General features: G+C 39.9%; 1 protein-coding gene across 1 annotated transcript in view; it reads left to right on the top strand.

Moving 5' to 3' along the window:
- The window catches only part of IL6ST (interleukin 6 cytokine family signal transducer), a 36,292-nt gene extending 23,040 nt beyond the window's left edge, over positions 1 to 13,252 (top strand). The window contains exons 10-16 of the mRNA XM_087759829.1: positions 716 to 892; positions 1,600 to 1,701; positions 2,263 to 2,409; positions 3,344 to 3,484; positions 4,778 to 4,874; positions 6,259 to 6,340; positions 7,208 to 13,252. Coding sequence (XP_087615955.1) covers positions 716 to 892; positions 1,600 to 1,701; positions 2,263 to 2,409; positions 3,344 to 3,484; positions 4,778 to 4,874; positions 6,259 to 6,340; positions 7,208 to 7,933 — 1,472 coding nt within the window. The 3' untranslated portion in view covers positions 7,934 to 13,252. The remainder of the gene's footprint in view (positions 1 to 715; positions 893 to 1,599; positions 1,702 to 2,262; positions 2,410 to 3,343; positions 3,485 to 4,777; positions 4,875 to 6,258; positions 6,341 to 7,207) is intronic.
- The last annotated feature ends 1,299 nt before the right edge of the window (positions 13,253 to 14,551 follow it).

Genomic DNA, 14,551 nt, shown 5'->3' with positions numbered 1-14,551 from the left:
CCTACCCTTTTCTTCTCTTGTCCCAGTCTCACTCTCCCACATTTTCACTGTCTTGCCTGGTTGCTTTGTCATCTGCTTCCACTGTTTCCCTACTGTTCATGTTCCTATTTATTATGTTCGTTTCACTGCGCAGTAGTAGTAACTACAGGCTGGTTTCTCCTTACTTCCAGCCTCCTCTTAGACAATCCAAACACTGCCAGGACAGGAAGCAAAAAATAATACGGACCAGATGCTGCTTTTAGTGTAAACATGAAGGGAGCCACAGGTTCTAAAATTATTAGATGAACTAGTTAACGGTATGTTTCAAACAAGGTATCATTGCAGCCAGAAGTACTTGGTAAGGTGCATGAGTGTGAGGATTAGAATGGCAATTTAGAAGTGTCACAAGGTTTGATTTCTCTCTGAAATAGACCTTTTCTTTTGGAGGAGACATAGTATCTCTTCACTGTGCAATAAGGCTGTGAGAACAAAGCAGCTGAATCTAATTTCCAGTTTTTAAATAGCCTAATACTGCTTATTTTGGATCTCTCATACAAAGGTTCAGATGTAAGCTTCCAAATTGCAGAAAATGGCTTTTACATTTACTTAGGTTCTGTCAAATTGTCACCATTACAATAACCCAAAAGTATCCACATTTGACAAAGTAGCTATTATTATGAATATCTAGTCAAAGAACTGACAATATTTATCACTTTTCTGTTTTCTTTCATCACAGCTCCTGTGAAGAATGTTAGAACACTACCTAAAGATGGCAAGCTGTGGGTAGGGTGGACTGCTCCTAACAGTTATGTTCTTAAATATGTGGTTGAGTGGTGTCTGGTGTCCAACAGCTCAGACTGTATCATAGAATGGCAGAACGAACCAGGAAATGTTCAAGGAACATACTTAAAAGGTATTTAGTTCATAAGTCTACAAATACCTTGTAGATCACTCTAAAAACCAAATAAGTATTCTCAAAATGAGGAACATCCTCATGCTGACTAGAATTTTACTGTAGGACAGGAATCTGGGATAATGCTGAGGGCTTCTCTTAGTTTATCATGAATGTGGAAGTACCTGTATTTTGTATTTTGTCAAATACAAAACTATCTAATCTTGCATTTTGAAATTTGTATTACGTAACGGCAAGGGTTTTATCTGCATTTTATTTTAATCTTCTTGTTCTTGGAAACCATTAAAATGGTGAACAGGCTGAGTTCCTTCAAAATCAAATTCTCTGACCCCTCTTTCAGTGCAAACACTGAAACTTGATCGGCTTTACAGTTCTTTTCAGATTGCGATCAGTAGCTCAAATCAATAATTTTGGGGTTCAGTTCTGCAGACAGATAAAGGCTTTTTATTTAAAATAAATTAGAAAAAAACAGACTACTATGAAGCCTGTTTATTAACATTTGAATGTGAACCATTATGGTGTTCCTTTAATTAATATTCTGGAGCAGTATATCAATGAGCTCTAGAAAAAAATAGTCAGCTGCCATTAGGTACAAGTGCATTTAATAAAACAGCCAAAACCTAGAACCTTGTATCTGAAGTAAATGAGAAGGATGGTGAGGAATTTGACTGTCTGTGAAACAACACATTTTAAATTTCTTTTACTAGGTGATATAAAGCCTTTCAAGTGTTACTTGATAACTGTGTACCCTCTATATGCTGATGGTCAGGGAAGTGGACAGTCTGTGAAGGCTTATCTTCAGCAGGATCGTAAGTACAAAATAGTCATCTTGGAGTGCATAAACTGACTTTCTTGACTAAAAATAATGAGACCTTTTATTTAACGTGGAATATAATGAAAAATGGTCTTACCCTTGATGGTCATCTGACGTAATTGATCTTGTCCCTTCTATTAGCATCCATTCTGCTTGTTTACAGTCTTTAGGAGTTAAACAGATGTCTGTGGCTGACTCTTTCCCTTTTTCCAACCTTTATCAGATAACTTGGCATGAGTTTGTTATTTTATTGGTATAGTAATATTTCTATGCTGATTTATTTTGAATTTCAAGTATGAAGCCAAGACTAATTAACTTCAGTTGAAGATTTCATGTGATCTGCTGATTACTGTTTTTCATATCTTTTTTCCCTGGAGATTTCTCTTTTAAGACACCTTTGGAGTTCCTGTGTTGTCTGAAAATAATGCTTTGCAGATGAGTTAGTCCAGCTATTCCATTGAAGTTTTTATGCAGTAGCAATTCAGTGCTCGTTAATACGCTGCTTCTGTGGATGTGAGGGTGCCCAACAGAAACTAATCTTCATCTCCCGTTACAGGTCCTTCAAAAGGACCAACTGTTCAGACAAAAAAAGTAGGAAAAGCTGAAGCTGTTCTGACATGGAACCGTCTCACAGTAGATGAACAAAATGGATTTATCAGAAGTTACACCATATTTTACAAAACTATCGATGGAAATGAAACAGGTAACAGAAAGCAGAGAAGTACTTTGTGGCATTGAAGTATTCCATCTGTCTCCTTCCTAATACGTGTTCCCGAAAAACAAGATACAGAATCAAGTGTGGCTGACAGTTTGTTCTGATGACATAAAGCTGATGTCTGAGGCATAGCTCTCCTCCATACTGACCAGAAAAGTCCCTAATAAAGAATTCGGAACATTCAGTCTGTGTATAACAGGGTACTGAGTTTAGTTTCTGAAAGCTGATTTGCAGATATTGTACTCCCATCTTTCTAGGTAAATACAGGATGAGATGGTGGTATAGCAAGATGAAGCTGGAGTTGACTGCATTTAACTATGATAAAGCCTTAAAAAAGGAGGCGAGATTTTTTAATCCTCCTGGAGCTCTAGATCAATGTATTACTAATGTAAAACATCTTGTTTGAAGTGCATTTTAGTTCTCAGTAGTGTATATAGCCTGCAGGCATAAGACAGGGAGCTAGCACTATCAGAAGTTTTTCTTTTTTTAGGTTTCCTTAAATTGGAAGGGCCAATTACTTATGCCTACCCTTGTTATTTCTAGTTAACCATGTTTTTTCTAGTTAGTAACTAGCTATTTCTAGTTAGCCATGTGTTCTGCTTATTAGAAACCTTTAAGCCTCAACTTTACTACTAGTTTAGTTTGTAGCTACATTCTGGGGGAAAAAAAACCCACAGGAAATTAACACATAAAATATCATCAAGAAAGAGACTAAATTCAAACACTTGAACAGAAACAAACAAATCTCAGCATTTCTTGTACAAGTTTGTAGTCTTTCTGTGTCTGTTGTATTTTCTATATAGCCATGCATTCTGCTAAAACTGTCTTGTACATCTGAAGACATGATGTCCTAAAGCTACTGTGTTTGTGGAGATCTAATAAATTGTACAGAAAACTAGTATAAATTTTTTCCTCTCTTTAGCCGTGACAGTGGATCCTTCCAAGACAGAGTATACCCTTTCTTCTCTAACCAGTGACACGCTGTATACTGTGCGGATGATGGCATACACAGATGAAGGAGGCAGGAGTGGTCCTGATTTTACATTTACTACACAAAAATTTGGTAAGGAAGAGTGGCACAATTAATAGAAGTAGGAAGTAGTGTTGCAACAGTATAGCAAGGCTCTGTGCAAGATCCAATAGGAGGGGAAGGTGATTTTATTTAAAAGAGAAAGTTTCAGTTGCATACTCACAAGGTGCATGGTATCCAGGTAGCCTATCTAGTACTCAATCACAAAGAGGTAGTTTAGTCAGGATTTCTTCTGACTGTACAGAGGACAAGCTATCTTCTGCAGATCTCCTGGGTTGCTCTTTCATGTTGGCAAATATGCTGGTTTTGGATGTGTTTTGTGTATACTTTAGGTTATAGTATTCTTTTGCCCCAACTTTGTGCGAGTCATCAGGATTTACTCAGTGTCCTTGTCTTCTCTTCTGGTGTCTGATGGCTCCTACCCTGGTCTTAAAGAGTCCAAAGTCTTTGTTTTAATCTGAAGGTAGGTTGGCCTTTATTATGCTGATATGAGTGTCCTGAGAAGCTGCAGAGGTGTGCTGGGATCTTGATCTGCTAATCTAGATGCCAGTCAGCACACGCCATTCTTGCAACCCTTCCTCAGGTTTGGCATTCTCATTCATATCACTATTAAAGTTTGCTACAGTCCTCTACAAAGACTCATTTTGAAGAGTTAAATTTATTGTATGTTCAGCTTTAGAGTGCTTCCTATTTGTAATGGTAAGAGTAACAACATTAACTGAACTTAGTTGTGGAAAGCAGTTGTTTAGATTTAGCAGGGTTTTGGTTCTGGTTTGGTTTGGGTTTTTTTTTCTGTATAGTGTTGCTCTTCCCTAAACCTGTAAGATTTACTTAAGAATGCGTATAACATTGGAAGGAATACATAACAATAATGCAGCCTTAAGTGTTTGCAGGCAGAGGATATTTTTGTGTACAGAATAAACTGATGGATGACTAGTGACTTCGCTTACATTATTTGTTTGATCATGATGCTGTTGGCAGCCAGCAGGCCACTGAAACACCTGGACCACAGATGAATTCACATAGATGTTACTGTCCTGTCTGCCCAAGCTGTAAAATTACTTGCTCTGTCAGTATTACAGCTTCTAGAGCAACCTGTATTTTTTGTTGATGCAAAGCATTAGATTGTTGGGACAGAGCTTTTCATGTTTTCACCAACAGGCTCTTTTCATGTGGTGACAAGGTTCTACTGAAGGTGAAGCTTAAGACTGAGCACTGCGGGTGTATTCAGTTTCAGATTCTCCCCGTCCCTTTGGGAATGTATGCTGCTGATGAGTGCCTTAAATGCCAAAGTGGGCTATAACTGCTTCTCTTAATTTTCTTCAGGGAAAGGAGAAATTGAAGCCATAGTTGTACCTGTGTGTCTAGCGTTCCTGTTGATTGTGCTCCTTGGAGTTCTGTTTTGCTTCAACAAACGTGACTTGTGAGTATAAATGAAGTCTTTCCGTTACACTTCTGATATTTCTGGGCATAATAGCAAGCTGGCAATAATTCAGTACAAACAAGTAAATACTCTGCAGCTAGATCACAAAAAGAAGGTAAAACACACATACATTGATTGGTGATAAACATTTTTGTGTTTTCCTTGAGAAATTAGGGCCTCTTCTGATACTAGTTTCTTACTGTTAACAATTACCACACAAACTAAATGTTCCATGACTCAATCCTGCAAGGAAGTTCCTGCTTTTCTTGCTAAGAGTTGGTCAGGATTAGGTTTGTTAGGGTTTGATCAGGATATCCTGCCTGTGTCGTTTTCTTAGTCATTGTATGAGAGTGGAATGGTGGTCCCTAGTTTGTGAAGCACAGAAGATCTGTTTGCTGGCTGTATTTGAGCTATTTAATTACAGTGTTTGCAAACATCAAGCTTTACAGCCAAAAATATTAGGGAGACATCTTACTTATCTATCTTGCACAACCTCAGTGAAACTCTGTGCCTATTTACTATCTGCTGGGAAACATCCTGCCTCCTCCTCCCTCAACCCCAGAGCTCTTGTCTGTGGCTTTAGCTGAGAGCTTATTGCTGAAGTGTTTTCCCTGGTAAGGAGTAGCACTTCTCCCATGTCCCCAGTCAACTATCTTTTCTTTCTAATTAAAGACAGCATTTTCTGCCCTTTTCCTTCTGACCTCCCTGCTGCTCCTAAAATCAGTTCTTAATGGATGTTGGTTGAAAAGCCCATCTTGCAGTGTTCTTCAGAGTTCTACAGTGGATCTGTTGCTGGAACCTGCTTATAAAGAGCAGGATAGATGCATCAGTTTCAAAATTAGTTTTGTTGGGGGTGATTTATCTACAGAAACTTCTATTGTTAAGTAACAGTTATTACGTTCTTAAACTTTAGAGTTCAGTTACAAAAGACCAAGTTTTTCTTTAAATATTTTCACTTTATTTTTAGCTGTGAAGTTGGCTTAGATTTTGACAGCTGTGATATTCATAGTTATCTTAAAGAAGCAACAGTGTATTTTTATACTGACATGCATCATAGACTTTACCTAAATAATTGTTCTGTAGATTATAGAGTGCTACAAATTTGAAAATCCCTCACTAACCTTACCAGTTGTTGGTTTGCCTTATGTTGGATGGCTACATCTAATATGTGGAGGAGTGATAAGTGCAGTGCTGTGTTTTGCTAAGCAGTACAGTTTCCTACAGAGATGTAAAGAAGTGCAGGAAGCATTTCTACCTGGAAATAAATACTCTTGCAAAATTGCTGTGTAAGGGAGTGGTGTCCTGGATTATGCAGTACTTACTGTCAACATAGGAATTTGGGGTGTGCATCTTGTAATTTTATTCTGTTTTTAATGCTTTACAGAATTAAAAAGCATATCTGGCCTATTGTCCCTGATCCATCCAAGAGTAACATTGCTCAGTGGTCTCCTCAAGTTCCAGCTAAGGTAATACTCATCTTTCTGCATCCTGTATCTTCCTAGTCCACAAGGTTTCAAATAAACAAACCAGTGAGAGTCTTCTGTCTTCTAGCACACACGGGTTTCAAGGAAAAAAAAAAAGGATGTTAAGTTTCATGACATTGTGATATGACATGGTTAGAAGACTTTATTGCATCAGTAGATTCAGCATTAGAACTACATGGCCTTAGCACAAGTTCACAGGATAAAGCAGGCTTTCACATTGTGAATTATATTCAGTTTACTAGTTGGAAGGGTTAAGTCCTAATTATTTTACTCATTCATGGGAAATCAGGATTAAGTAAACAGAATTCATGGTTCCCATTCTTAAAACCCTGAAGAAAAAAACTTATTTGCACAGTTACATCATGAATGAGAGAGAAAGCTCTAAGAGTTTCTCATGGATGAGGAGATGGCAGGAAAATTTGTGCCCCATGTGGGGTGAATGACATAGCAAATGCTGCTTGATAAACTGTGGCTAACTTCTATGGAGAAGTGTTGTGGTGTTGAATACATTATTGGAAGTAATGTATGTATGGCCTCAATATAGAATGTACCTGTGCTGCACAGCAAATGGTTCTATGTTTACAGCTCTTAAGAGTAATTAGAATTTGAGCAAAGCTTACACACCCACTATGGTTTTAGAATAGCTGCATAATTAAGACTTTGTATTGGGAACAAAGCTACATCCTTCATTTTGTAACACATACTTTGCAGATACCGCCTAACTTAGTAAGGACAAAACTTACATGAAGAAACTCAAAACAACTACAGAATAAAAATTCAGATATTTAATGGGTTTTTTGATTTTTAGCATAACCTTCCTCTTAGGCAACATCCATCTCTTTCTTTCAGCATAACTTTAGTTCCAAAGATCAGATGTACCCAGAAGGCAGCTTTACAGATGTAAGCGTCGTAGAAATAGAAGCTGATGACAAGAAGTCTTTTTCAGAACAAGATCTAAAACCCTTTGACTTGCTTAAAAAGGAAAAGAGTACTTCAGAAGGGCACAGCAGTGGTATTGGAGGATCCTCATGCATGTCTTCTCCTAGGCAAAGTGTTTCTGACAGTGATGAAGGTGAAACTACACAAAACACTTCGAGCACTGTACAGTATTCAACTGTAGTACTTAATGGCTACAGAGACCAAACACCTGTACAAGTCTTTTCAAGGTCTGAGTCGACTCAGCCACTGCTAGATTCAGAAGAGAGATCAGAGGATCATGCTGGAGGATGTGACAGTACAACACAGAGGCAGCAGTATTTCAAACAAAATGGTGGTCAGGATGAAACCAACGCAGACAGGCCATGCTTTGAAAGAGCAAAGCAAATTACTTCTGCTAATGAGGGGGATCTTGTTGGATTTGCACAACTGCAGATCTCAGGTCAGAGTTCACAGCTGTTGGGCCTTGGGCTGGAAAAAAATACCCAGGAAGCTGCTCTACCAGATGTTTTACAGACAAGTACTGAAGGACAAACTGTGAGACCCGAAGCAGTAGAAGGAAATCCACCATCAGTTGATGAAATGCCAAAAAGTTACCTCCCGCAGACTGTGAGACAAGGGGGCTATGTGCCTCAGTGAGAGAAGAGACTGGCTCTGTTTAGGCCTTCATTAGTGCCTGTTCACACTTTCTCCTGTGTTTCTGATAAATTAAGCTAGGTATTTTTATCTGAATGCAGATAGAAATACTGAAATTAAGTGAAGAGTAATTTGACAAAGTACAATAAGGACTGTGTTTTTGTGGAAAATTTGCAGTCCAGACCTACTGGAGACTTACTTTTATGCACTACATAAAATCCGATGTCTGGATAGCTGAACAAGCCTTTGTGCTACCTTGGTTTTTTTGTGTCTTGTCATATCAGATTTACACATGATTGAAAATGGCAAGTTTCAATTAATCTCATCAGCCAATAGACCTCCTAGAAGAAATACTTCGACTCGTGACAGTGTACAAGCCTAAAAAGCCAGCTTTAGTTGCTTGGAGCATCTTTGTGTGAAAGTAAGACTGAAGCTTAGTATTCTAATGTGGAAGAATACGTGTCATATATCTTTTGGTAGCTTGACTGACTTTCTGAATTTTGACTTGGCCCGTGTCTCAGTTTCCAGCTTACCAGACATGCAAATCATGTTCAGCCCCATTTAAAAATTGTAAAAATTAAATAGAACTTGCTATGGTGTGCAAATAAGAAAACACCATGATTGCTTGACTCTGAATGCTACTATAGTAATTGATATTCTGCCTTGTGTGCATATGAACTATATAATAATTTGGCCTAAAAATGTGCCTTGCAACTTGACGCACAGCAATTCAGTGTCATGTTCAAAAGTTTAAAAATCCAGATGAAAACACAGATTAACAGTTATTTATACCATACCTGTCTGGTCGTATAAATTGTCTTTGTTTAATAAGTGCACCTTTGCTGTATACAGCTTGAGAGGCAAGTAACAAGCTGTAAGTTTTTACCATTTTTCTGACTGCTCAGGAGAAAGGGGATATGACTGTCTTCCTGACTGACTACAATGATTAGTGTGCTGTAACCTCACTGCTAATGCTGTGGGACCTCCTTGAAACTGAAAGCAGCAAAAAAACAAAGCACTGAAGTCATTGAAGCTCTCAGAAGAAAAAACAAAACCTATACCCTGAATTTGAACATTACTGGTAGTATGTATGTATCTATTAGCAATCATGAGCCACAAATAGCACTTAAGTGGTTGTTAAGATTCCTTACTTTTTTCTTATGTCTCACTTTTCCCCTGTTCATGCATTTTATTGAAGAAGATACATTTCTTGGAGACTGTCTCTACCAGGGTTTAAAGAAAAAAGAAATTGCATTAAAACAAACCCCTTCTCCAGTGATAACTAGAAATTTTATGGCACTCTTGTAGGTTTGGTTGTTGTTTTTTTTTTTTTAACCTGACTTAATCTAGTCAGCTTTCTAATCTGACACTAATAAAGCCTTAATTCAAAACACTAAATGCTGCGTTGTGAGAATAAAACAAGGGTTTTATTTCTCCTTCAGCAAAAGAACTAGGTATTTGAGACCATATGAAACCTTTTGTGCTCTGACCTCTGGTGCTGCTGTTCTGCAAAGCACTTGCTAAAGGTCCTGGAAAGGCAGGTGTCAACATCATTTCAACTTTCCTTGTCTGCTGGCTTGCATGGAAGGACAGGTATATATGTAAATGTTCACATGCGTCTTCTGGTTTTGTTACAAAGAAATTCATAAGATTACCTCTTGAAGTCTGGACTATTTAAAGCAGATAAAGAATGCAGAATCTTTAATAGCATTTCAGTATTCCACAGTTCCTTTCTCCCAACAGTATTTTTTGTATCTAGGCACTTTTTTAAACTAAAAGGCTATGTTGCAGCTTACTGTAACTACACCTTCCTTCAAACGAGTCCCCTTCCTTTTCTCCCCATTCCACCTCAGCACCTTCAGAGTCCCTCCTAGAGGGCAAGGACATAATGAAAACTATGCTGTTGCGAGACAGCAGAGACAGTCTTTTGTTTTTTCAGAGGTTGACGGAGCATTCCTTTGTCAGAACATATTCCTCTTGGAAAATAATAGCAGTTACTTTACTGGGGATGGGTCGTCTTCTCTATGCAAACTTCATAGTGACTGTAGAAACCACAAGTAAAAGGGAAAGTCTCTGTTGAGCAGTGTGCGTGCTTATTAGAATTGCCCTGCAGCCACATGCATTTAATCCACCTCCTGCTCATCTCTGAAATATTGTGGGCCACAACCTGGCTACTTAGTCTGAACATTGCTTCAGAGGCCTGGATGTTTTCAAAAGTATGCTGATGATTTCTTTCCTTTTTTTTTTTTTTAATTGTTTTTTTGCGATCCTGTGCTACTAACTTTTGATAGCATATGTCATATTTGAGGGACAACTTCAGTTATTCCTGAAGTTGCTATTTGCCTTTCTGTTGTGTAAAGGGAAGGCACTTTGTTCTCAGTTGCTGTTAATCATGGACCATTTCCAACATTAACCAAACAGCATCAAGAGATTCTCGTTTTTAAAGGTCTGTGCTAACCAGAGTTCTGGCCTGTCACTTCTGGTATCTTTCTTTCTTTGTTGTTTATGGGCCAGTGGTAATAAACTCACAGAATTGTACAAGAGTGTATCCTAGAGAGAATTCTGTCTGTCTGGCAGAATTATATTCTATCTTTCAGGCTTGTGCATTTATCTAGGGCTAAAATACTAAAGACTAAGCAGGAGATACTGATGGGTGAACAGCTTGTAGAAGCCACAGTACATATAAATAACAGGTTTACAGCTTGTCCATAAACCTATGTGCCAAACATTATATCATGCAGTGTTCAGAGTTTAACTTTATTTTGTACTTTGGATCGTAACAACCTAATTGTATCCAACAGTTGCATACAGGTTTTTAGAGTGTCTGTAGTGTAATTATAGCAATCCATTGAAGTTCTCTGAACGTGGCCCTAACATAGTAATTAAAGAAAAGGCTTTCCCCCCCAATAACTATGGTGCACTTTACAAAATAAAAGCATTATGAAAATAAAATCACACTTCAGTATTGACACTGTCATGTCCATCTTGATTTCCTGGACTGGAATTTTTCAGGTAGGGGTGGGAGAATAGTTGTAAAGACCTTGTTACTTTGGTGGAAGGGAAGGGAGGCTAGTAGAAATATAAAGTATTTTTCCTGTTAGGATGTTTGAAACATCTCTTAAGCTCAGGATGGCTAACTGCTCTCCTGTTTACAAGAAAAGTGAATATATTTATCTGTGTAGTTCTGTTGTGGAGGTTCTGTTAGAACAGGAGGTTGTTGGGGTTGTTTCTGGGGTGTGTTGGCTCGCTTTCAGGGCAGTTAGTCTGTGAATATCCTCTCCCACCATAGTGAAAGTCTTGGGATTGTTTCATATGCCCTACTGTAGTAAACTAAACTGAACTGCCTGTTAAGCCTTACCCTGGCAGTGCAAAGCACAGCAGAGCAAAAATTTTTCTAAACTTCATTCTGGAGTGTTTGTGACAAGCATGTGCCTATCTGTGCTACAGCATCCTAGCAAAATGCTAATAATCAGGACTGGAAAAAACTTTGTCCCTGGGAGGAGGAGGAGGTTTTGCATGTGAGGGCTGAGTGGAGAAGCCCCATGGCCTGGGGTGGGGTTTGAAGCTTCAGCTTTGACTGTAAACCATGAGCACTGCCAGATGGTTAAAACTTACATTAGTGTGCCCAGTATGTGGGAATCACCATGCTGATTTAACTTCAGCAATTGAACTTGTTTAATTAGTGCCAGGTCTTGAATATCCAAGACCCACATCAATATGTGTTGCTATGGTATGGGCTTTGCAGTGGGATCTGAAACTCCAAAGACTCTTTGAATTTTTAATAGTCAGCCCCGCTCCAGGACATACACTTTTTAAATTGTAATTTATGTGCATTAAATGGGACTAAGTGTACTAGTGTATTTTCCCTGAGACAGTTGTTGTAATTGAGATTGACTGTTATTTGGATACATTCCTTTAACTATGTTAAAAAGTTCTCCTGACTGATGGATTGTAAAACTTCATTAATCTCCTGTAACCTCTTGTCTCTTCGCTATGATGGATACACAGCCATTTTAAATTCCAGAAGTTGATTTTAATGTTACTTGGAAGCAGTTTATAACAAAAATGTTGGGTCTTTTCTCATGAAACAGACATTTGGGAATTGCAGCCAACCCCACAGTCTTCAGCTTAGCTCCTGATCCAGAAAACTGCAGTAAAGTGGAGGTATAAGTGCAAAAGTCTGGAGAAGGGTAAAATTAAGTATCCTGCGTTCGACTCTCAAATTCCCATTTCTCTTTCTTAGAAGTGAAAGGATCAGTTGGGGGGGAAAAAAAAAAAAGCAGCTAAAACGCATGTGTGTGTGTGTGTGCTTTCACTCTTGTTTCCTTTGTAGTACTTGTGCAATCTGAGCCATTCCTAAAAACGAAATCAGTGCTGACTTAGTGCACAAGGATGCATTTTTAAGGCCGCAAGATTTGATATAAACAACTTTAAAATCGATGACTAAGGGCCAGATCTCAGCAATTGTCCACTCCCCCCGCCTCTTAATTTTAGTGCAGAGAGAGGGTGGGCAGTAGGTACCTCCCAGAATGCAGCCTTAGCCAGTACTTGTGTTTATTTGCAAAGACAACTTTGATGGGGATATATGCAATAAAGTCATTGATACTCTGCAGAAGCACACTTCTGTAACAATAGATGAAAAACACGTATGGCACAACTGTCGACAGACGGCTGGAAAGCTCCACGTCCTCCTGCTCAGACTGAAGCATCTTCTGCGCCCTGCACCGGCTGCTCTCCTCTGGCGATGGCAGGCGTGGTAGAGGAGCATTCTCTGCAGTGTTGAAACTGGTAACACCTACCGCTTTTCTTCATACCGAAGCACATTCGTTAATGGATCCAATCAACTCGCCGTGTTTTTGTAATACACCAGTCTTGTTTACAGTGTCGCATATAGCCTGACACTTTGATACAGCGATGGACTATCTAGTAACCACATGCTTTTATTTGGGGTTAAGAAGTCTGTGGTCAAGGTTACTGGTCACCGAATGTTGCTGTGCTGATATATGCATCTAGGTAAGCGGAGGCGTGAGACAGAGGGACAGACATACTAACAAGGAAAGTGCCTTGATGCTGGATTGGATGGCTAGTGAATGTAAACATTAAGTGAAATTTTACTATATACTTAACCTAAGTATGGCTGATGAAGCTACTGGTAATTTGAATGCCAGCTTTAAAGGGCTTGCATACTCCAGCCAGATGTTAAACTTGTATATTGCTGCATAAGCTGTCTATATGAAAATGTGTTTTAATACCAGTACACTATCTTCATTCTTTTGCGAGCTGCATGTTTATTGTCATATAAACTCTGCTTTCTACAATTTACCTTATGGTCAGTTTTGAATGTCTTCCTCTTTGTTACCCAGCTGAGCCTGAATGTTGCATTCATCTAGTACATAATACATGAAAGGAAAACAAACCAAATTCCATACTTACCTTGTGTGCTGGGGTCGGTGTTTTTTAAGGCTGACTGAAGTGGTAACCACAGAAGGAGAAGAGTCTGGGCACTGCCTCATAGGCAAGAGACGGAGAGACATTCCCAGAAAGATGCGTGACCATAGTATACCAGGATGAGAGGCTGCCTAGTTGGGTGTCCTGGGCAAGTTCAGCAGCAGGTGAATGCTCTTTAGTCCTCCCTTTGTAATTGCTCCCGTAAATGGGACTGGCTGACCTTGGTGGTGAGGCAGGTATGGGCGCGTATGTTCTGGGCTCTCGCCAGGGAAGGGGTGGCTGCGTCTGCCTGCAGCGCCGTGCTCTGAAGATGTAGGGCTGTTGCTCCAGGCAGGCTTGTTTAGGTCTGTTGAAAAGGGGAAGAAGAGTGTCCGAAAATCCAGTGCTAAGGAACACCATGGGAGTGAGGAGCAGGGTATACTTCTGCGTTTCTAAGAGAGGAGTCAGACCTGGCTACATCTGGTGTTGTCCTCAGACTCGCCTAGGTTTGGTTCCTTCATTTCTCATGGGTGGAGGACCCTTGCAGGCCTTTAGTGAACTTGCATCTCAGTAGTGAAAAAGCACATCTCGATCTTCAAAGGACAGTCGCATCCGCAAAAGGCTTCAAGGGTGGCACCTGAGGACAGGCAGCTTCCCTGTCCTGGCTGAAGTTCTGGTTTGTGTAGGCAGACTCAGACCCACATAAAACGGAGGGGGGCAGGCAGGTGGGGATGAGGGTGTCACCTCCAGCACCAAAAATTGTTTCTGTTGCTGCCACAGAAGAGCCATCCCAGGCACATCATCCCAGCTAAGGCTTCAGTGTTAAATTAGGGGCAAACATAACACTAGACTCCTTTTCCAAAATGTTAATTCACTGCACAGCAGTTCACTTACCACTGTTTCACATAAGGCCCCTAAAGTTTCTACAGGAGCATGTGTTTTTGCATCTGCTCCTCACCTGAGCTGGTAGCTGCTGAGCATCAGCGCAGTTGTGCTTCGCAACGGGGGGTGAAGCGCGTGCAGAGGAGGAGGCAGCAGCTCTGGCTGCTGGAGAAGCAAGATCGCTTCCTGCAGCTGGTACCAGAAACAAAGGAAGCCAGGCTGGGCAGCGAGTGATGGGAATGCCCTGCTTTCCGCAGGAAACACATCCGGGCGCAGGGTGCGTGTCAGAGCGCCAGAAGCCGCCGGGTTCCT

Source organism: Nipponia nippon, unplaced genomic scaffold (genome assembly GCF_047370975.1).
Source record: "Nipponia nippon isolate SJK-2023a ecotype South Korea unplaced genomic scaffold, ASM4737097v1 scaffold_20, whole genome shotgun sequence".
In the NCBI taxonomy this organism is placed as follows: domain Eukaryota; kingdom Metazoa; phylum Chordata; class Aves; order Pelecaniformes; family Threskiornithidae; genus Nipponia; species Nipponia nippon.
Note: the sequence above shows the minus strand (reverse complement) of the source record. Positions and strands in the feature narration are given on the sequence as shown.